This window comes from Mustela nigripes, chromosome 9 (assembly GCF_022355385.1).
Source record: "Mustela nigripes isolate SB6536 chromosome 9, MUSNIG.SB6536, whole genome shotgun sequence".
In the NCBI taxonomy this organism is placed as follows: domain Eukaryota; kingdom Metazoa; phylum Chordata; class Mammalia; order Carnivora; family Mustelidae; genus Mustela; species Mustela nigripes.
In genome coordinates this window covers 82,095,388-82,117,220 of record NC_081565.1, presented here as the reverse complement: position 1 = coordinate 82,117,220, position 21,833 = coordinate 82,095,388, and the positions used below count along the sequence as shown (strand labels likewise).

Below are 21,833 nucleotides of genomic sequence, written 5' to 3'. Positions count from 1 at the left end.
CAAAACTAATGTCAAAGTCAGAGAGCTGAGATTCAAAATTGGAAGAGACCCACTGCAGCCCATTGTTTCCCACTGAGCGGACTCAGGTGGTAAAGTAACTTCCCCAAGATCAAACAATGGTTGACCAAGATGGCGGCCAAGCAGCTCTCCTAAGGCGCTACTCCCTTTACACCAGCTGGTCTCCATACCCAACACTCCTTTTTCATGTAAATATTTCCTCATTCCTCCTTTCCCCTTCTGAAAGGTCATGTACAGATGATATAACTCACTTACATACATATATTTCTTAAATAAACTCAAAAAAATTTAATGGAATGACGAACTAAAAGTAAAAGTTAAAATAAAACGAGATGGCTTTATTATCATCCTTGTCTTCCAGGGAAGGAAGCCCAGAAAGGTTAATTATCCTGCCTGGGGCGACGGAGTTAATATGTGGCAAAATCATGAAGAGAAACCGGGCAGACTGGCCTCAGTGTGGATTTTCACTCAGTCCTCAGCCTGCCTTAGAGGCCCCACTGTGTCTCCTCAGGAATTGTTACCGGGGGTGGGGGGCTGCCCCCCTCCAATTCTACCTATTTTCATTATTGAACTTGCGGGTTCTCATTTGAACACCAACTTCTACAGCTACAAACAGGTTTACAAAAAAAAAGTCAGCTAGTAGCATTCTTCCTACTCTGACATTCTCTGACTCCAGCCCTTTCTCTAGTTCAAACACCAACATCCTGCCCTGGGCAGAACAGCCCAGTAACCTGGTAACCATGTTTGTTGCTAGAAAATACCTGTGTGCTTGGTTCACGGCCCTCCAAGGACTCTGACTCAAATGTCTGTTTCTGCAGCGTCTTGTGAAAATCTCTTCGGGATCCAGACTTTTTAAAGCTGCCGATCTCCGGACTGCCTTGGTTTCTTTTGTTGTTTATGTTGTTGTTGTTACGTAATTTGGAGAGAGAGAAAAAGAGAGAGGTACAAACGCGTTAGATTAAAAATAAAAGTAATGGCTGGGAGCAGATGCGGCGCTGAGAAATCTTGCAAAGAGAGGACCGATTGTGACTCCTCACATCTAATTATGCACCAGGCCTAATACAAGGCTCTGCTGTAATGAGATACAGACTCGCCTCCTGGCTGGCTCCTTATTAAAGGCAGGAACGGTCTGGGAAAATGCCACTTCGGAGGTGTGGTCATTTCAGCTGCGGGCTATTTGGCTCCAAGCTGATGCTTAACTATGACCCTAGTGTTAAGAGGCTGAAATAAATCTAGCAATGTGCAGAGCAGCAAATAAAGATCGTTTGAAGATTAAAAATAGAGGAAAACTTTGAATGTCCCCATCAGCGTGTTTCACAGTGAATTAGAAAGGCGGGACATGGTTAAGAAAAAAATAGAAATAAATGACCGACAGGCTGAAAATCTCTGCTAACTGTCTCAATCTCCACCCCGTGCACGCCATCAAAGCGGGGTTTCAAAACCGTGTAGCTATGAAAAGGGTTTCAAAGATAATGGCTAGCCCTGTTACTGGGGAAAGAAATTAGACCATTGTGAAAAAGGCAACAGATAGAGGCTGTCAGGTACCAACTGTAGAAAGCTACGTGCCTATTCCCCATTTTTATGACTCAAGGTCTTCTTGGAAAAGAGGCTCAAAGTCAACCGCACAGCCACACGCCCATGTGGCTTGATTTCTCCTGCTATTAGAAAAACCCCTGCATGAGTGGGTAAAGGATATGAAATAAGTAAGGATTTATTAGGCAGATCAAGCAGGAAACAGATCGAGCAGGAGATGTGGGAGCGTTACTCTCAATGATCCACACACGGAGTTTATAACTCTTTGGGAGGGCGAAGTGTTGGGTTGTGCACAGACTTGGTATCCAATCAATTGTCATTGATTAAGTTAATTAAAGGGGGAAAAAAAAAGGAGATGTCCCAGTGTTGTCTACAGGGAGAACCAGCTCTGTCCTTAGATTTTACTGTGCTCTCAAGACAAGCAATTTGAAGAAAAGGAGACAAGAAATGGCCCCCAAAAGAGGGGCAAGATGGGCTTGGTGACTAATCCGAGTCACGGTCAGCTATAAATGGTCATCTTTGGGGTCTCCTGGCTGAACTGCCCTAAGCCCAAACCTGTATTCACGGGGCTGTATTCAGCATGCCAAATTGGGGAACTGAACAAAGTAAGTAAATGAGTAAGGTACATTCCAAGTAAGGAAAAGAGAGTGAGCATTGAGAAAAGATTTCAAGAGAAATATGCAGCATAATCTCAGGCTTAGAATTCCTAAACCCCAACCAAATAAATAAAATGTAATATATCATCTTGTTCATAAATGTCAATTAGCAAAAAGTATTTTGGGGGACCCCTTCAAACAATTCCCCAGACGTAATTAACCACTTAAAATATTTAAGAAAATTATGTTGGTTCCAGTTGCTTTAAATGTGCAAATGGCGGTGTTAAGAAGAAGAGATATATGTGTGAGCAAAATTTTTTTTTTCGCAATTTATTTTCTACTATAATATTTTCTATGAACAGAGACCTTTGAGAGAGAGCCCCACATGGGATTTCATAAACCTGCTAGCTTTTTTTTTTTTTTTTAACATGTTAGCTTTTTAAAAGTGATTCTCATCCACATAAACTTCCCCAGCAACACGCATGTGTGCGCTGGATGGACGGCTTTGCTAGTGGATAAAATGCCTTTTGGGACTCTCTCCAAGAGTTCAAAGAAAAGGCTACATGGACTATAATGTCTTGGGGAAAAAGTACCCAGCGCAAAGTAGTGGTAAATAGTGAGCTGTGTCCTAAGATCACTCTCGTCATTAAAATACACTGAATCCGTGCCTGTTTTTCCTGAAGGATCCAGTTTTAAGGGGAAACTTCCCAAAGGAATTAAGTACTATAAATTAATTCTAGGGCCGCCTGGGTGGCTCAGTGGGTTAACGTCCAACTCCTGATTTTGCTCAGGTAATGATCTCGAGGTTGTGAGATCAAGCCCCGTCTCCGGCTCCTCACTGGGCGTGGCCGTGGAGCCTGCTTAAACTTCTCCTCCCCCACTCGCTCTGCCCCTCCCCACCTTTAAAAATTGATTAATGAATTAATTCTAAAATCGAATGCAAACAGTGAATTAAAACACTGTTTTCACACTTTGGTATCTGCCCTTGGCCTTCCTTCAGGCTTGTACACGCCAAAAGTTCAATGTCAGATGTCTCCTCACCAGGCCACCTGCTCGGGCCACAGAAATAAAAATCAGGAAGCAGCCTAACTTAAGACCGTGTGTGTCCTGACAACCAGCCTTAGCTTTATTTCTTATCTTACAAAGTACACCTATTTCCAAGTATTTACTAACAAGTGAACAACACACATACACACACACACACACAATTACAGCTCTGCACTTGCCCCCATCACCCTCAGTCATTTTCCTCAGTGCCTCTATTTCTTCATCAATGACATATAAACACAAGGTGAATTCTAGGATATTTGCCCAGCTTTAAGATTTTATGAGGAAAAAGTTCATACACCATATCTGGAAACATTCAAACCAGTTTTCTTCCAAAGAAATTAGAGCTGGGATAAGTCAAATTTATTTGGCTCTTGCTCTTCTGCTATTTTATGCAAATACTTTCTTTCTTTTTTGGTCTTCCATTGTTTGAACATTTTCTGGAGTTACTTAAATGAACCCCAAAGACACTGACAAATAGGCATTAAGAAAATGAGTCACAGAACAGTGTTAAAAGTTCACAACATAGATATATGCTAACTCTCTATATGTACCAGCCCTCAGCATTTTGGGGATGGAAAGCATTTAGACTAAAGTTTTTCATGGTTGTGTGTTTGAAACCAGAGCAAATGTTTCTCCCCTTCCTCGTTCCGGATTTAGCATCTACTTCCCCATTTTGAAGTCTCAGAAAGTCACAAAGCTCCCTTGTGGCAGCAGGGGTAGAGCTGGCTGGGGGAGAGGATAAGTGGTGGTAAGGATGTAAAGATGACTCATTTTAAAAGTGCCAGCCATGGAAGGCAGAAACCACCACCGGGTAAGTAGTGAGGCTGCTTGCTGAGTGACAGTGGCCACCAGAAACCGCAGCCTCGCTACCCAACGTGGGCAACTGAGCCAAATAAAGCCCTGCTCCTGTTGAACCTCTCTGCAGACAAGAGAGAGAGAGGGAAGTGGGCCAAGTGGTAGGAAATCTATTCTTAAAATGAACAAACCTACTGCTTCTGAAGAGAACTGCATTCCTTATCTCCAGACACTACCTACTGTTGTATATTTGGGAACCACACGAAGACCAAACATATTTTATTTATTTTTTGAAAAGATGTGTTAATTTTAGACAGAGAAAGAGAGAGAGAGAGTGCAAGCTGGGGGAGGGACAGAGGGAGAAGGAGAGAAGAAGACTTCTGCCGAATGAGAAGCCTGACATGGGGCTTGATCCCAGGACCCTGAAATGGTGACCTGAGCCAAAATGAAAAGTTGGATGCTTAACTGACTGAGCCACCCAGGCACCCTAAGACCAAACAGATTTTAAAGACCAAAGTCTTGAGAGAAAGTATGGAGTGGACAGAATTTGGCTCTAGAGGCTGGGATCAGGGTTCAGATGCTGCCTCCTTATGTACTGGCCATGAGATCGTAGGCAAGTGATTTCATTGCTCTGAGTCACAGTTTCCTCAAGGGTGAAATGCGGAGTAACACTGCTCATTTTGAAAGCCTGTGTGATGACTGGAAACAAATACACATACATCTTCTTCTCCTTCCTTCACTTCCCTTTCTTTCCTATCCCTCCCATACAATTTGGCACTAAAGCCATCAGAACATGGCAATCCTCCATGCCTTAGGATGGGGAGTAGGTGAGGAAGCCCAAAATGGGAAGTTGAAGGCCAAACAGGGGGAGGAGAACATGCATAGAAAAGGGCTGCCTGGCATGGAGAATCAGAACTCACCTGGGCTGAGGGGGGCGCCCACGCCTGGAAGAGCCTGGCATGTGGTAACAGAGTAGACATTCTACATAGAACAAAGAGGCATGCACCTGGAGGGGCAGCCTGCCAAGTGTGTCTCTATGGAGGGGTGGCCTGGCACTCAGTATCAGTGCAGGGCAAGCCACACAGCGTGGATGGTGCCCATCCATGGTACCTGTCGCAGGGTGTTAGTGTCAGAGCCAGCATATTAGGAGGAGGGTGACTGTGGGATGGAGAGTTGATGTGGTTGCATATCAGAGGATTAATCAAATAAACATCATAAGGACAATAAGAGTCATGTTTTCCACTACCTGAGAAGGGATAAAAATATGGAAAGGAAGAAAATTGGAACAAATACTCTGATGTCGTGTTGGAATTACATGTATCAACATGAACTCATGGTTTTCAGAACACATGTGCGTGTGCGCACACACACACACAAACACACACACTCCCTACCACTGTTCACTGAGAAGACATGGGAGGAATGACACTTTAATAGCAATGAGCACACTCAACACCTACAGCTTGGCTTCTAAGTACCACTTTCCACTTAAAAGGAGTCATATCTACTTGGAGAAATGACTGAATCCAGGGGTGAGGAAAGGAAACTGTAAGAGCAGCTTGGAATACCTTGTGACCAAAAGCAAGGATGGGCTCAATGGTTGTTTGAGGGCATGTGAAAAAGACAAAAGGACCAGTTGGAGGGATTTACACTGGTCAAAGTGAGGACAATATGAGCATCAAAATAAACCACAGAACTAGATTCAAACTTACTGAATAAAATAGGAAACTATGATTCAATGCTGATACAAATAAACTGAAAGCTTGGTGAGGAACTGGGCATTTTATAATCATCAAATCCAGATGGAAGGATTATTATGTCTAAAAAAATAATGGCCCTGTGATCTCAAGGTCATAAAAGTCAAAGAAAGATCCAGGAACTGTTCCAGAGTAAATAATACTAAAAGCATGTGACATCTAAATGCAATGCATGCCTTTCAACTAGATTGTCTTGCTCTAAAGGGCATTCTTGGGACATTTGGTTAAAGCTGAATAGGGTCTGAGAATTAAATGGTAATAATGTATCAATGTGAATTTCCTGAATGTGATGTCTATATGCTAATTATGGTGGAGAATGTCCTTGTTTGTAGAGATTACACGCTAAAGTATTTGGGGATAATGGAGAATTAGGTTGGCAACCTACCATCAAATGGTTTGGGGGAGGGGAAAAAGATCTTTGTGTTATACTTGCAAGTTTTCTGGGTATTTGAGATTGTTTCAAAACAAAAGGTGAAGAATAGACTGAGTGTCTGGCATTGTAATAATTCTGTTAGTGGGTCCTATTTACCAGGCTGTGTATCCATTACTGTAGCTGCTGTGAGCATAGGAGCTCTCATATCCAGAGACATCTAGACATCTAGAGTGATTCCCTCTTCCTGCCAGCCCTCTAACTTCCCACGTTGGTTCGGTGGCTATGAGCAATGACTGACTGATAAAGGGGTACAATATTGCCACACCCTGCCTCAAAGCTGGACAGTGGGAAAACTTTGTACTGCTGTCCCTCCAGGGCACCTGTATGTTGGCCAAGAATTTTTCAGCAGTCTTATCCTGAGTTGACTCCTTCTGCTTCTCTTTCTTGCTTCCCTCATCCCCTTACAGGCTTTTCCTAAAGAGGATACTCTCAAAAATCATGTGCATCTGAATCCCTGCCTCAGGCTCAGCTTCTAGACCATCTCAACTAAGACAATCACCCACCAGCTCAATGAATAATAGTTATTATTAGTAGTAGCAATGACAATACCATTATATGTAACACCAATGCAAGTGTTACCATCTAGATGACCATATTTTATGGAGATGCTGAATTTAAAGTCTTCTAACATCTTTATTTGTGAATAATATCATTTTTATATGGGAACTTTACTTTCTTACCAAAAGCAAAAGTCGAACTTGGAGAAGCACTCACTTTAGGATTTCACTTGCAGAATTCTCCCAAAAGACCAATTAACACCCAAGTGAGGTTACTGTCCGCATTAAACTTGTTCCATTCCACTCCATCCCTTTTAGGAATTCTTAGTGGATTACCTTTCCCAGTCGTGCAGCTAAAACCGTGGTTTGGATTGGATTTTGGGACTTCAGTTTTCTGATGGCTTAGTAGCAATGATTCTCAATGAGGGTAATTGATGCTTCCATTTTTGATTGTCTCAATGACCAGGAGGTACTACTATATTTCACATCCTGAAATGCCTGGGGCATCCCACACAACAAAGAATGATCCCAACACATCTATCAGCATCCAACACAGCTATCAAATATCCTGTCTTTCATGGAGGTGAAAAACCAGCCTGTAAATATATGAGCCAGACCCCCAGTATTTTTGCACCAAATTTTCCAGCAAAACAACTACCATATAAATGTAGGGGGAATTAAACTCTGTGATGGTTCAATCTCTACCAAGAGCTTTCTCCCCTTTTTGGAAAATCACATTACTAACAGCAATGCTGCTTGTGGTCTTTGAGTCACCCACACAACACACCTGTTGTCGTCTGCTTTTGTAGGTGTGATACTTGCAGTGATGGTTCCCGCAGCTGCAAAGAGCTACTTGATCATGTTCTCTGATGGAGCTGTGTCCAAGCACTTGCATATTTACATACATGCTATTTAATGTATTATGCTTCTTATAGTTCTCCTTTATATAACAGTTGGGACATTTTATTAACTTTTAAAAATAAGAAAGTTCATGGGTGACAAAGATGGTATTATAAAATACTCATTACACAGAAAGATGCCGTTGGGTCTGATAGATCCAAGAACAATTGTCTTAAAGAACAGGATATGGATGTTTGCTTGCTAACATTTCATTCATTCTCCCATTCAACATATGTCTATAAACTATCTCCTGAGAATAAGGCACCAAAGAGGAATGCACAAAAGTCCTAGCTTTAAGGGAGTCCCTGTCCTCCGTGAAGTCATAGTCTAGTGAGAAATACATATTTAATAGGGGAGAGAAACATTCAGAAAAGTCATCAGAATGCAAGAGGCCCTCTGCAAGAGGGCTACCTGGGTGGCTCAGTCAGTTAAGCGTCTATCTTTGGCTTAGGACATGATCTCAGGGTCCTGGGATCAAGCCCCACATTGGGCTCCTTGCTCAGTGGGAAGCCTGCTTCTCCCTCCGCCTCTGCCCCCTGCCCTTGCTTTCTATCACTCACATGCTCTCTCTCTTGAATAAATTAAATCTTAAAAAGAAAAAAAAAAAAGAGTGCAGTGTAGAGTATGACAAGAGTTCCCAAGAGAAATACAAACAGCAGGCTTCAAAAATTTACAGAAGGGAGCCACTTCCTCCAGCCAGGTCAGGGTAGGCTTCATGAATGCCCTGGCCTTGGGGCTTCAGCGGGGTGTAGGTTCATGGGGATGGGAGGTGTGTGTCACAGCTCAGGAGTGGCTCAGTGATTTCCACAGCTGGATCACTCTCTGTAACTGCACAGGCTGACGAGCCTTGCTTGCTTCCTATACTTTTAGAAAGCAAATAGCTGAATACCTTGGCAGCCAGCACAACAAATGCATGTCATAATAAGCAATTATTGATCAGGGAGACATTTTTATGGTGTTTTGGGAGTAACTGAATTATATGCACTGATGTGTTTGAATTTTAATTGTTTACCAGTTCACTGGGAGTAAAATATGGAGTAATAAAACAGATGATACCCCATTCCTTGATGTCCTAGCTCTCCTTGAGCACGACCTTCCTTCAGAATTACTTTAATCACCCAGGATGAAAGACAAAGTCTAAGGGCTTTTACGATGTTGCTCATAACATTCCTGAAATGTTTCACTGTCGCTGTGCATAATACACCGAGAATAAATAACATGCGAACAAGTTTAATTACTTAAGAGCTCGACTTTCCTCCAAGACACCAAACACAATGTAAGTGAATCACTCTTTAGTTCATGCAGAGAAAATGGCAGAGGAAATAATGCTTAAGTATCTAATGTGACCCCAAGATGCCTGCAAACACCAGTCCAAGCAAAATAATCAAATATTTGGAAATGAGATGAGATGAATATGCAACCATGGCCCCATTCTATTTGTGAGATCGAGGGTCATTTCCAAAAGGCATGTAGAGAAAAACACTATCATTTTTAGAGCAATGACACCACATTTTATGGTGTTTATGTTTCTAGACATGAAGGATAGAATGGAACCCATTCAAGGCATCTTCCATTATAAGTACCACAAACATCTCAAGTAGGAAAACATATTCCAAAAGGAGATCACGTAGTTTGTGTTTCTGTGTAGTCAAATCTTTCTTATTAAGTGAAAAAGAAATTCTAGAACTTTCCTCTTTCCTTCATAGGCAGCATTCTTTGTCTGATTTAAAAGCCTCAATTATAGAACTTGAGTGGCAAATGCTCTATAGAATTATGAGCGTGGGAGGGAACACAAGTGGCCATTACTCCACTCCCCTGCCCCCTAAGTGGGATTCAAAGCCATTATCACAGATAGCAAGGACATAAAAGACTATCCTTAGATATTACAGAGAAATGTAATATCAGCAAGGAGATAATTGAGGAATAAAAGAGCTAAGTAAATCAGTGTTTGAGTGCGTGGTTATGGATGGCAGAGACATGTCCATAGAAGGTGAAATGGCTTCATTAAGTATGGTCTTCCAGAGGAAAGCAGTGCCCCCTCCACAGTGCATTAAAATATACAGGTAGAATTTTTGGTTCATTCCTTGGACAGGCTAATATAAGTGCTTTATCTGAAGTGTTCAGATCTTATTTCACTTGAAAGGAATATTTTGGATGGGTTGAATTGGAACTAGATAAACCCTAAAGCCTTCTGATTTTCCAAACTTTATCTGTATTTCAAGAATATGGAAATTATAGTGCTTTTGAGGGGAAATCTACCCTGAATCATTAATTGAAAAGAAATCTTCAGTAACACTGAGTTGTCCCTTGTTTTTTTTTCCTTTGCATATAATCTTACTAACATCTAATTGAAGTTATTTGTCAACTGGGCAGGGACATGTGAGCCATATTCTGTAGTACTATTTTTAAAATATCATAAGTGGTAGCTAATCTATTATGATAGGCCAAGATATCTAAGCATTTTGCATATGTTAATTTATTTATTGCATATAATATAACTTGTGTGGTAGACACTGTTCTAATTCCTGTTTTCCCAATTAAGAAATGGAGGCACACACACAAAAATAGTTTGTCTTAGGTCACACAGCAGTAAGTGGGGGAGCCTGGACTTGAAACCATTTACTCCTGCTCCAGAGAAATCATCATTCTGTGAAATAATAAAGTAAAACCATAGCAAAGTAATAGAGCTTCCATTTAGCGAGTAATTAATCAATGTCAGGAACTATCTTAGATTTCTACCCATTGATTTTAGGGCCCAATTACAATTCATCTTTTTTAGATGACACTTGAGTGAGTTGTGACAAACGCAGAGTTGTGTAACCACCACTGCAGTCAAGACTTAGAACAGTTCCAACACCTCAAAAGTCTCTCGTGACCTTTTGCAGTCCCTTCCTTTGACCACCCGAAGGCTCCAGCAACCGCTCATCAAGTTTTTGTCCCTACAGCTCTGCCTCTTCCTGAACAGCAAACAGATGGAACACTGCGTTAGGTTCCTTTGTCTGGCTTTTTTCTCATTGCGTGATGTAACTGAGAGTCATCTGTACTGCCTCGGGCATGAGGAATTTGTTCCATTTCACTGCAGAGTAGCATTGGGCTGTATGGACGTGCCAGAGTCTGGCTATCCCTTACCCCACTGCATACGATTTGGGCGGTTTCTGATTTTTGGCAGGCACAAATAAAAGTGCTATAAATATTTGCATATAGATGTTTAAAGGAACAGAGGTCCTCAGTTCACTTGGGTAAATACCTAGGAGTAGGAAGTCAGGAGGTATGATAAGCGTATATTGAACTGCGACTTGAGGGAAGATAAGGGAAGAAAACTCAACGACAGAAACAATATTCAGAAAGTAAATATAGTACATCCAGTTACAAGAACTAGAATACAAGTTCAGGAATTCATATTTTATTTTGACCAATCATGTCCAGCACTGGCTAGGATACGGGGGACAGGGCAGTTTCACGCCCGGATGGTAATGGAGCCCATCGGTATAGCTTTCCTGGAGAAAAATCTGGCAGTCCTTAGGAGGACGTGTCATATGCCCAGACTTCAAATCTACCCTCGGAAATCCTCACACGCACGTGTCGGGGCAAGTGTGCCTAGATGTCTATTTTGATGTTATTTATGACTGTGAAAATTGGAGACAATTTCAATGTCCATCAATAGAGAAAGATTTGGTAACATAATGATACATTCCTTCACCTCACCCCTAGAATACCAGGGGCGGGGGATAGATCTCTGACCCAGAAGGAATGTCAAAGACATTACTGAGGGGCACCTGGGTGGTTCAGTTGTTGAACGTCTGCCTTCGGGGCAGGTCATAATCCCAGGGTCCTGGGATCAAGTCCCGCACTGGGCTCCCTGCTCAGCAGGAGGACTGCTTCTCCCTCTCTCACTCCTGCTTGTAGTCTCTCACTCTCTTTCTCTCTGTGCCAAATGAATAAATCAAAGCTTAGGGGCACCTGGGTGGCTCAGTGGGTTAAAGCCTCTGCCTTCGGCTCAGGTCATGATCCCAGGGTCCTGGGATTGAGCCCCACATTGGGCTCTCTGCTCAGCAGGGAGCCTGCTTCCCCCTTTCTCCCTGCCTGCTTCTCTGCCTACTTGTGATCTCTCTCTCTCTCTCTCTCTCTCTCTGATAAATAAATAAATAAATAAATAACCTTAAAAGAAATAACCCATAGGAAATAATTGAGCTGAAAATGTATGCAGGGTTGGGAGATGTCTGGCAATAGTGTATCACAGTATGTTGTATTCTCCCCACAAATAAAATATTACAGGTACATATGGGGCAGAATGTGTGCTAGGAATAGATTTTCATGTTTGGAGTACCAAATTCAGAGTACCAAAGGATCAAACAGTGGAGCAGAAAAAGGTGCTTCCTCTCTAAAACACCAGTCAGGGGCACCTGGGTGGCTCAGTGGGTTAAAGCCTCTGCCTTGGGCTCGGGTCATGGTCCCAGGGCCCTGGGATCGAGCCCCGCATTGGGCTCTCTGCTCAGCAGGGAGCCTGCTTCCCTCTCTCTCTCTCTGCCTGCCTCTCTGCCTACTTGTGATATGTCTGTCAAGTAAATGAATAAAATCTTTAAAAAATAAAAAAATGAAAAAAATAAAACACCAGTCAAAGCTTCCAGAGTTGCATACTCCTACCGAATTTCTCAGAAGGGAACTGGCCCATTATACAAGCGCGCAGAGAACAGGACCAACAGCAACTCCCAGCCCCAGCATGTTGCCAAAGATAAAGCTAAACAAGATACTACTTTGTTTCATGGGGGGAGAAAAAGGGCACAAAAATTTGAATAAAATAAATATACGAATAATCATTGTTGCTATAGAAGAGATAAAATCAAATAGAGACTCAAAAGGGAATTCAAAAGGGATCATGTGACTAATGGATTAACATTTTGACTTAAAATTCTCAGTAAATAATATCAGGTTTGTGAATTACATTTAAACCATGACAGCAAATATAGAAATCACAAGGAAAATTAGGAATACAGATTTGATTATGTAAATAAATCTGAATGTTAAAAAAGTTAGAAGCAATTTTGAAAGACAAAGAACATACTGGAAAAGGAATATCTAATATATGCCAGACAAACAATTACTATCCCTAATAAATAAAGGTAGTCCTAGAGATAAACAGGCCCAGACAAATACATTAATAGAGGCGCACAAATTTCAGGAATAAATAGGACATGAAGGAAAAATTATAAGCTGGCCAACTTAATATACGGACAATGGATTCCCCAATTTCATAATCAAAAAATGCAAATAAGAGAGTCTCTTTGCAAGAAAAATTGGCAATTTATTAAAAGGTAACATCCAATATTCTTGAGGATTCATGCACATATTATTGATAATTTTTCAGTTATATTATTTCCAAATCCTTAAATTTGTGCATAATCCTAGACAGAAAAATTCTTCTCCTAGGGATTTATTCTGAAGGAAAAAAAAATCATAGCTATGCACAAGAATGTTACCATTTTGGAGTATAATCCTGAAAAACAGGGACTCGTGTGGGGTGCCTGGGTGGCTCAGTGGGTTAAGCCACTGCCTTCCGCTCAGGTCATGATCTCAGAGTCCTGGGATCGAGTCCCGCATCGGGCTCTCTGCTCAGCAGAGAGCCTGCTTCCCTCTCTCTCTCCCTGCCTGCCTCTCCATCTACTTGTGATTTCTCTCTGTCAAATAAATAAATAAAATCTTTAAAAAAAAAAAAAACAGGGACTCGTGCAAACACTAAAATTGGTTAAATGAATTTTGATATAAATATATCATACAACCATTAAAAATTGGATTGAGGAAGAATGTTTAATAGCAAACAGAGATAATCACCAGTTACTGTAAAAACCCAAAATAGCATCATGCTACAAATAGTATCATAATCTGATTTAGTTTTTATACAAATATAGATAAAATGAAATATGATGTGAAGGCTATGTATCAAATGTTAATGGCAGTTATCTGTCTACAGGAAACTGAATGGGTTTTTCCCCTTTTGTTTCCCTATAAACTCTAAAATGTCTAAAATAAATATTCCAAAGGAGTCCTTTTTTCTTTTAAGTTTGTGCAACCTAGAGGGGAAAAAAAAAGAATATTCCAACGGGAATTGCCATGAGGAATGAAAAAAAAAATAGTGTCCCAAGAAGCAAATAGAAACCAAATGTAGTAAAACAGACCTTTCTATTTATTGTTCCTTCTTAGACTTTTTTTTTAGAACCGTAATATCCGGAAAGTATCTCTAATTACAACATTAAAAAGCTTGAGAACAACTTGTTCTGGAATATTTTATTTATTACCGGCCAAGCATAATCTTCCTTGACTACCTGGCAAACTTCGTTTTCCATTCATGTTGGAAATTAGAACACATGATGGATTAGTATCTAACGTTCTCTTAATCACTGTTTACAAGCTCTGCTTTCTCTTGCTTGGCCATTGAAAATAGTATGCTTACAGACACTGCTCCGAAAAGCATCAGCACAAATTCACGGGCACACTTCTGGGACCTGGATAAAACCCAACCCCCACAGTCTTTCGCTCTTTATCCCATAGAACACCAATTCTTCCAGCAGTACAGGAGAGGTGAGGAGAGCAGAAATTCACTATTTATGTCTTGACAGAGGCTCTCTGATGTTTCTTCTACTGGGATGTGTCCTCAGTCCGCTCACACGCCCCTCCCTGATGCCCAACGTATTCGCACACACAGGCTGAGAATTTTTGCGTGTCTACATGTTTCTCATGGGATGGTACTGTCCAGGTTATTGACGTAGGGACACAGACCTCAAGACAATGTGGTAGAACATTTGGCTAACCCAGGAGAGAAGGGCCCTTTTGACGGGAAGCTTAGAAAGTTATCTATTTCTTGGTCATGGATTTAAATGTTACCTTTGAATCTGAGGCCAAGTTTCACTTCATTAATTTCCACCCCCCCCTCAGAATTCGTCAGAATGGGAACAAAACAAAAAGGCCCTCTTCTTTATATTTAAAACGTAACTTTCTCCTTGCATAGGTGAATGACTAACCAAACTGTGATAAATCCACACAGTGGAATGTTCGTCAGCAAAAAAAAAAAAAAAAAAAAAAAAAAAAGGAAAGAAAGAAATGAGCTCTCAGATCACAACGAGACATGAAGGAACAAGGCAAAACTGTGTAATCAGCAGAAAAGTAAGTGGTTGCCAGGGAGAGATGAACGTGGGGAAGCACAGGAGATTTTTAGGGCAGGGAAACTATTCCGTATGATACTGGGATGGCAGACGCACGGCATTATGTAATTGTCAAACTTGTAGGACCTTGGATACAAAAGATGAACCCTAATGTAACCTCTGGGCTTTAGTTAATAATAGTATATCACTATGGGCTTATCAGGGATAACAAATGTATCGTGTATCTTAAGTAAGGTCTATCCAAGAAAGAATGAATCAGCCAGAGGAGGCTGCATAAAGACAAAAAAAAAAAAAAAAAAAAAAAAAGAAAGGGGGAAAAAAAAAAAAAAAAAAAAAAAAAAAAAAAAAAAGAAACGTGTCCTGGTCTTGAATCCATAGGTAGGATCTGATGGACAGGGGAAAGCGGGAGGGCACATCCAGAAGGGTACAGCAAGGGCCCAGGTGTGGAGGTAGGACTGAGTGGGTTATGAGAACGAATAGGGGGGAAGAGGCTCCAGACCCAGCAGAAAGGAAGTGGATCTGGCCCGCATACAGTGGGACCAGATTATTAAAACCCTTGAAAGACAAGCAGGCAGAGTTGATATTTGATAGAGAAGGTAATACAGAGCCTACAGCAGGTATCTGAATAGGGCACAAGATAAAGTCAATCCGCATTCATTATTCATGAATTTTGTACTTACAAATTCCCCTCCTTGCTAAAGTTTCTTTGAAACAGTCATGTGGTTATGTGTGCAATAACCAAACCAAAAATTAAACTAAAACCCAAACAAACTAACAGCACCCAAACTGCAAGAGGTTAACACTAAGGGGAACTGTTCGAAGAGGGTATACCAGAACTCCCAGTACTCTCTATCCAGTTTTCCTGTAAACCCAAAACTGCCCTTGAAATTTTTCATTGAAAAGCAATTGCAGGGGCACCTGGGTGGCTCCTCTGCCTTTGGCTCAGGTCATGATCCCAGGGTCCTGGGATCGAGCCCCGCACCGGGATCTCTGCTCAGCAGGGAGCCTGCTTCCCTTCCTCTCTCTCTGCCTGCCTCTCTGCCAACTTATGATCTCTGTCAAATAAATAAATAAAATCTTTAAAACAACAACAACAACAAGCAATTGTAAAAGCTAACAATATACATATATATATATATAAAGAGAAAAGAAAAAGGAGCTTACTTTTGGTTCACGATTAGCCATTCCCGAATGTAAGTCTGAACACAGTCCCTGACATGAGGGTCCAGTTCAACCCTAATGAGGTGGAAAATGACATAAAATCATGTTAGTACCTGATAAAGACAACAAAACAATCCCTTATCATAACTAAGGAGAGTAGCATGATTCAATCCCGTATCAACTGAGAATGCCAGGGGCATTCCTACCCATCCATCAAGTGTCTGCAGCATTCCTCGGGCGACAGCATTTCTACTTCGATGAGACAAACATGTTGCCATTTGATGCTCTGTGGGTTTTCTTTATTACAGAGAATCCTGTTAAACTACACCCATCCCTTAAAGGCATTCCAATGCCAGACAGGTAGAACTAGCTGTAATCACATACAGAACCAGAAAAATAAGCATAAATACCCATTTCTCACAGGGGCAATTGAGACTAATTTTTGCTCATGTGTAACCTTGTTAGGACACGCAGGTTTCCCTTTTGGAAAGCCATGAAGAAGGTCTGTCTTGTGCTTTGAGGACTGGATCCTGGCTTCTTTCGTTGGTGATTCTTAATCTGGGCAGTTCTTGTCCTACCTGCAGAAGAGTGCCATGGGAGACCCTCCCCAGGTGCATCAGAGTCTTCGAATAACCAGTTCCACACAGTAGCGAAACTTTTGGCTGTTTTCCCAAGTGTTTCGATATTAGAGATGAATGAGTCGAAATACTACAGGCTAAAGACTGATGCCCCACCCCTTATTAATTACGTGGCCTGGGGCGCTCCTTCTCTGTCTCTGGGTCCTCCTGTTAGAGCATACATAGAGGAGTGCCTCGTTCAGAGAGCTGGGATGAGGATCAAGTCAGCATGGAAGCTTTTAGAAGCATGTCTGGCCATAGCTCATGCCTCCGACCCATTTCTTATGCACTAGATACTGCGATAACTACTGTATGCATGTTTTCTCTCTTTTTTTAAAAAAAAAAAAGTCCAGCTAATTCTCAACCTGCCTCCGAGGGGATGGGCTTGCACTATTATCCGAATTTTGAAGAAGAATGAGATGAGAAGAACCGGGCTGAAAGTCACCCAGCAGGGGAAGAGCAGGGACTTAAACCCAGGCCTTGGACCTGTGCAGTGTAGGCTGCCAGCCACCGCACTGCCAGAGCTCCCCACGAAGTTCTGGGGCCACGGGGGTCAGCTGCTGTTTTCTCTGCTGCTGGTGCTGCTGCCGAGGCCCTCCTGGCTTTTGATTATAATGGCAGACTTCTGGGCAATGATTGAAATAGCAGAGGTTGTTTTAAAGTCATCGGACAGACGGGGTGAGCTAGAAATCCTGATCCCAAGGCAATATTATACTAAATAACGGATGCTAAGGGAAAAACCTGCCTCTTTCATCAAAATTCAAAAGTCCTACCTCTATATATTTTTTAAAGTATCTGAAACAGGATTTTCCAAGACTCTGACCTCATTTGAAAATGATTAAATAAGTAACCATAAATTTCAGACGAAATGATAGGCAATGATTCTTTGTCAACGGTGAAAAAACAGAGCTTGCCTACGGGAAAGTTACACTTGAATAGATGGGCTGATGGTGGGGGAAGTGTTTCCCACTGCTTGTTTTCTGGGAAAGGAGTATTTCTAAAATAGTCTGAGCTGAGCATGTGACAAGCTTCCCTACGTGAATAAGAACTATCAAAACAGGAGAGCAAAGACTCACGATAATACTGTACCTCTGTCACCCCACATCCTTAAACTATGATGGAAGAAAATCCAAAACAGAACTAGAATGTATTGCACAGCAGTGGGGCAGGGGCCGTGTTTCATGATCTCCTTCCGGGGACTATTTTTGGGGAAGGTGACTAAGTAGAAAATGTCCAAGAGAGACGTGAATCTTGATTTTGTTTTGAAAATTAATGTACATTAAAGTTCACCCTACACTTTTAAAGAGGCACTGTTTTTTTCCACCATGGAAGTCACAAGAGTTTCACCAGCACACAATTCCATTGTTCACTACCTAGAGCTAATGCCCGCGCCTAGAAACACACTGACTGACTCACCGCGGAAACTCAAGTTCGACCCAGATCTCCACATATTCCCTCCACAGAGCTTTCCCCACTGTCTCCCCACTTGGCAAAACTTTCTTCCAAGGAAGGAATGCTGCCTTACTCATCTACTATGTGCCCGGCACATAGTAGATGCTCAAAAAATGTGGGTTGAACTTGTCTGTGACTTGATCCAGGGTCTTTGGTGGAAACCATTCAAATGCTTCTGAATCATTTCACTGATTATTATTGAAACACTGGACATTTTTACGGATGGAGACACGGAGGTTCTTGGGAGCTCAGATGAGTCACCCAAGGTCGCTGAGCGGACACCCAGGCTGTCCACACTCCCAGGCCTCCACCTGCCCCCTCCTCCTGTCCTTGAGCATCCCCTTAAGTGGTTTTGCCCCCACATGCCTTTTTAAAGCCTCTGGTTGAAACGATTTAAAAACCACCACAGGCGACAGTAATGAGTTGGCATCCTGTCCATCTTAATGGATCGGGGTACCGTGAGTTCCAACAGAAGTCCAGAATTAAGGCGTCTCCCCTCCACACCAGTAACAGTCACGACTTCACACTGACAGCTACAGTTTAGGAAAACGATTTACCCTTCCTCCGGCAAAGAGGGCTGCAGAGTGCGACATTCCTTTGGCGTGAACGCCACATCCAAGTCGTCCTCCGTGAAGTCCCCCAGCTCCTGGGCGAGCTCCGCGTCCAGGCTGTTGAGCTGTGTCATCAGAAGTCCCTCGAAGTCCACTGGCTCCACCGGGTCATAAAACTGAGGCTGCAGAGATAAGGGGAAGGAGAAGGCGGTGCCCGCGGGGTTTCCAGGGAAAGCACCAAGGCCACAGCCGGCGCGCCCTGGGCCTGCCCCTTCCACTCGGCAAAGCACTTGGCTCTTAGCGCACAACTCAGTGGCGCCGTCCTCAGAGGGGCTGTCAGAGCCAGAGGCAGTGATACGGAAAGAGACACAGCACGGCAAGTCAAGTCAGAACACGGTGAGGCACCCAAATCACACCCCAAGGCAGAATTTTTCTCTGCTTAATTGCGTCTTGATGAGGAATCCTGAGGAGATCCAAAATGAGATCACGAGGCTTTGCTGAATTTTATAATTTCCCCTGCAAAAGCTCTCTGAGGCTACGTCTACCCAAATACAGTGAAGTCGCACGTGGAGGCAATTTTCCCTAAATCCTGGCAAATGCAACACTCCTGCTGTGGGACTACTCAGGCCCCGTGTTTCCGCCGGCCTCACTTATCTTTACTCATTTAACTGCAGTCCCGGTGCCCAGCACGAGTCGGTCCAGAAACATCTGGAAATCACTGCCACCAAGTCTGGCCCACAGTGGGCTGTGATTATGTATGAAGTGTTTTTAAGAAGTAAACTCAGGGCAACTGGCCTCAATGTACTCCCTTTTACAGGACTGTCCTGTTTTGCTCTACTACATCCACGCGCAGTGGGGGGGCAGGGAGAGGACAAAAGAAGTGACAGAAGAACATGGTGATTCGAAATAGACAATTCTCTAGTTGATAAAATAGTTGGCGATGAAGCAACTTTTTTTTTTTGTCTGTGAAGTCCCAAAACGGGAACCACTGCCTTAAGGAAGTGAAAGAACCGGAGCGAGTGGTGTCGTGGGATGATGAGCGCAGCAGCTCCATGGGGGTGACTTACGAAGGTCTATTTGGAATCACCGGCCCAGGGAGGCAACTGCTCTCTACCCCCGCCAACCAGGGACCCCTGAAACAAACACTCCAGACTCTGATTCGAACTGGCGCGATGGGAAACACAGCCAGATCCAAAGGAAATACTAACAAAACCGGTTTTTCATCACCCTGAAACCACACACCAGACTCGATGCGAGGACGCCACGTTAGAGAGGAGAAGCAATGCGCAGCTCGCTGGAGAGGCAAAAGGACCTAAAATCAGAGAGGATGCGGCTCGCCCTCCCTCCTCCCACCTCCTCGTGGTGGAGACCTGAGTGATGGTCTGGGGACGGAGGACAAAGCAAAGAACTGGGGGAACACGGTCCCTCCTCATTCTCTGAGATTCTGGAAGGTGGCTGACGTACGTCACATCCTGGGCTGCTGGGACAAAGGGAGCGGAAGAGAAGCAACAGGATATACTTTGGTGGAGGAGAGCAGAGACATCCCTAGCTCAGCCTGGCTCCCGTGTACTGTGACATGGGACAGGGAAGTTTCTTGGGGGACCTGCAGGCCAGCTAAGGAAAAGACCATGAAAGTACAGGGACCAGCAGAGGAGCAGAGGGAGCCAGGGATCAGCCTCTGCGGAAGACAGGTGGGGACAGAGTTGGTCAAGGCCGCTACTGACCTCTGCCAGAGGAAATGACAGGCATTCTCTCTGTAGACCTGCCTAAGACCAACCAACCCCAAAGGAGAAAGTGGATTTTCCCACCCCTTACCACAACCCAGTACACAGCACTCAGAATCAGGAACGGAAATAGGAAACAGCATTTTTTGCAAACCCCATCTCCTTATTGCCAAGTTGATACCCATGAAGCCAGTAACTATCGAGCACTTACTCTGTGCCAAGAAATCGGCTCGGTCATTTTATACATTATGTCACATCATCCTCACTAAAGCTTATAAGTTCCACACCCTTCTTACCCCATTTTACAGATGAGGACGCGGAAGGCTAGAGATTTAATCATCTGTCCATGGCTCCACAGCTGGGAAGTCGGTAGACCTCCTGGAATTCAAACCTAGGTGGGCTCATGTTCTTAACCACGATAGTTGTGTTTTCTCTTGCAGGCATTTTGGGGAATTTGTACTTCCAGAAATACTTAAAACAAAGGGCAATAGTAAGTGTGTTTGCAAGAGGGTGATCACTACATTTACCACACTGACCAAAAGTTCCACTCTGTGTTTCTCACGAGCCCAGCTGCTCAAAGTAATGACATAATTAATTACTTAAAGTAATGACAAATGTAAATTTATGCTGAGACATATCGATCCCTCAAGCTGAGGCCCTTTAAATATATACTTTAAAATCGTATTTGAAGCACACTCAGAAGCACTGTGACGCTAGCACAGTGGTGAGTAGAAGCTTCCACGGAGAAATGGCATTTGTGCGAAATCATCGGAGGGAAGCTAATTCCGGTGCAGCCAATGTAGTCTGCTTGTCACAAGCCTAAAATCCAAAGCTATGAATGGTGACACAAATGTGGCTGAGAGCAGCCTTTGTTGCCTACAGGACAGGGTGTCCAGGAACTTGGGTGACAAGGACAGATAACTCCCTCCTTCAGCTACGATTTGCTGAGTATCTGCTGCACGCCAGTCTCTGAGCAGGGGTCGGGGGTGGAGAGTGGGGCGGGGGATACAGAAGAATCAGGTAGCGCCTCTCCAGCATCTTTGCACAGATCTCCGGTCAGCCATGAGAAGGCGAAGTCAGCTACATTCTCACAGATAAAGCTCTCTTTGAAGAGGCAGCCATCATAAGGACACGGTAACCTCACCAAGCACGAATTGCGGGGCCATGCGCCAAGTGTAATCGATATGCGGGGCTGATCATAGAGTGAAACTCTGGAGGTCAGCACAGATTTCAGGGCAGAGCACACTGTAAACATCAACCGTGTTAGAGATCACTGAGGATGGTTCCAGCACAACAGACAAGCTGGCATTTGACTAGTTCCCCTCTCTTTCTACACCGAAATGGACAAGGGAGGAAGCTGTCTATTCCTAAGGCGATGCAAACTCCTCTCGCCCTTGGCAAGTACGTGGAGACCCCAAGTACTTTCCCTTGCCCCCTAATGCACATCAAAGCCTAGTTCTCCTGACATGACTGGGATTCCATTTGTTCTGAAACTGACAATTCCTACAGCACCAGAACGGTATCTGTTTAAAATGAATCCGTGTAGCTCCTAGCACAGTGTATATGCAGAGAGCACATGGATACCAGATTAA

General features: G+C 43.2%; 1 protein-coding gene across 4 annotated transcripts in view; it reads right to left on the bottom strand.

Moving 5' to 3' along the window:
* The window catches only part of DOCK8 (dedicator of cytokinesis 8), a 201,974-nt gene that overhangs the window by 126,137 nt on the left and 54,004 nt on the right, over nt 1-21,833 (bottom strand). For all 4 annotated transcript variants that reach the window (XM_059411918.1, XM_059411919.1, XM_059411921.1 and 1 more), the window contains 3 exons: nt 18,524-18,699; nt 15,901-15,972; nt 780-903 (listed from right to left, as the gene is read on the bottom strand). In XM_059411918.1, the coding sequence (XP_059267901.1) occupies nt 780-903; nt 15,901-15,972; nt 18,524-18,699 (372 nt within the window). The remainder of the gene's footprint in view (nt 1-779; nt 904-15,900; nt 15,973-18,523; nt 18,700-21,833) is intronic.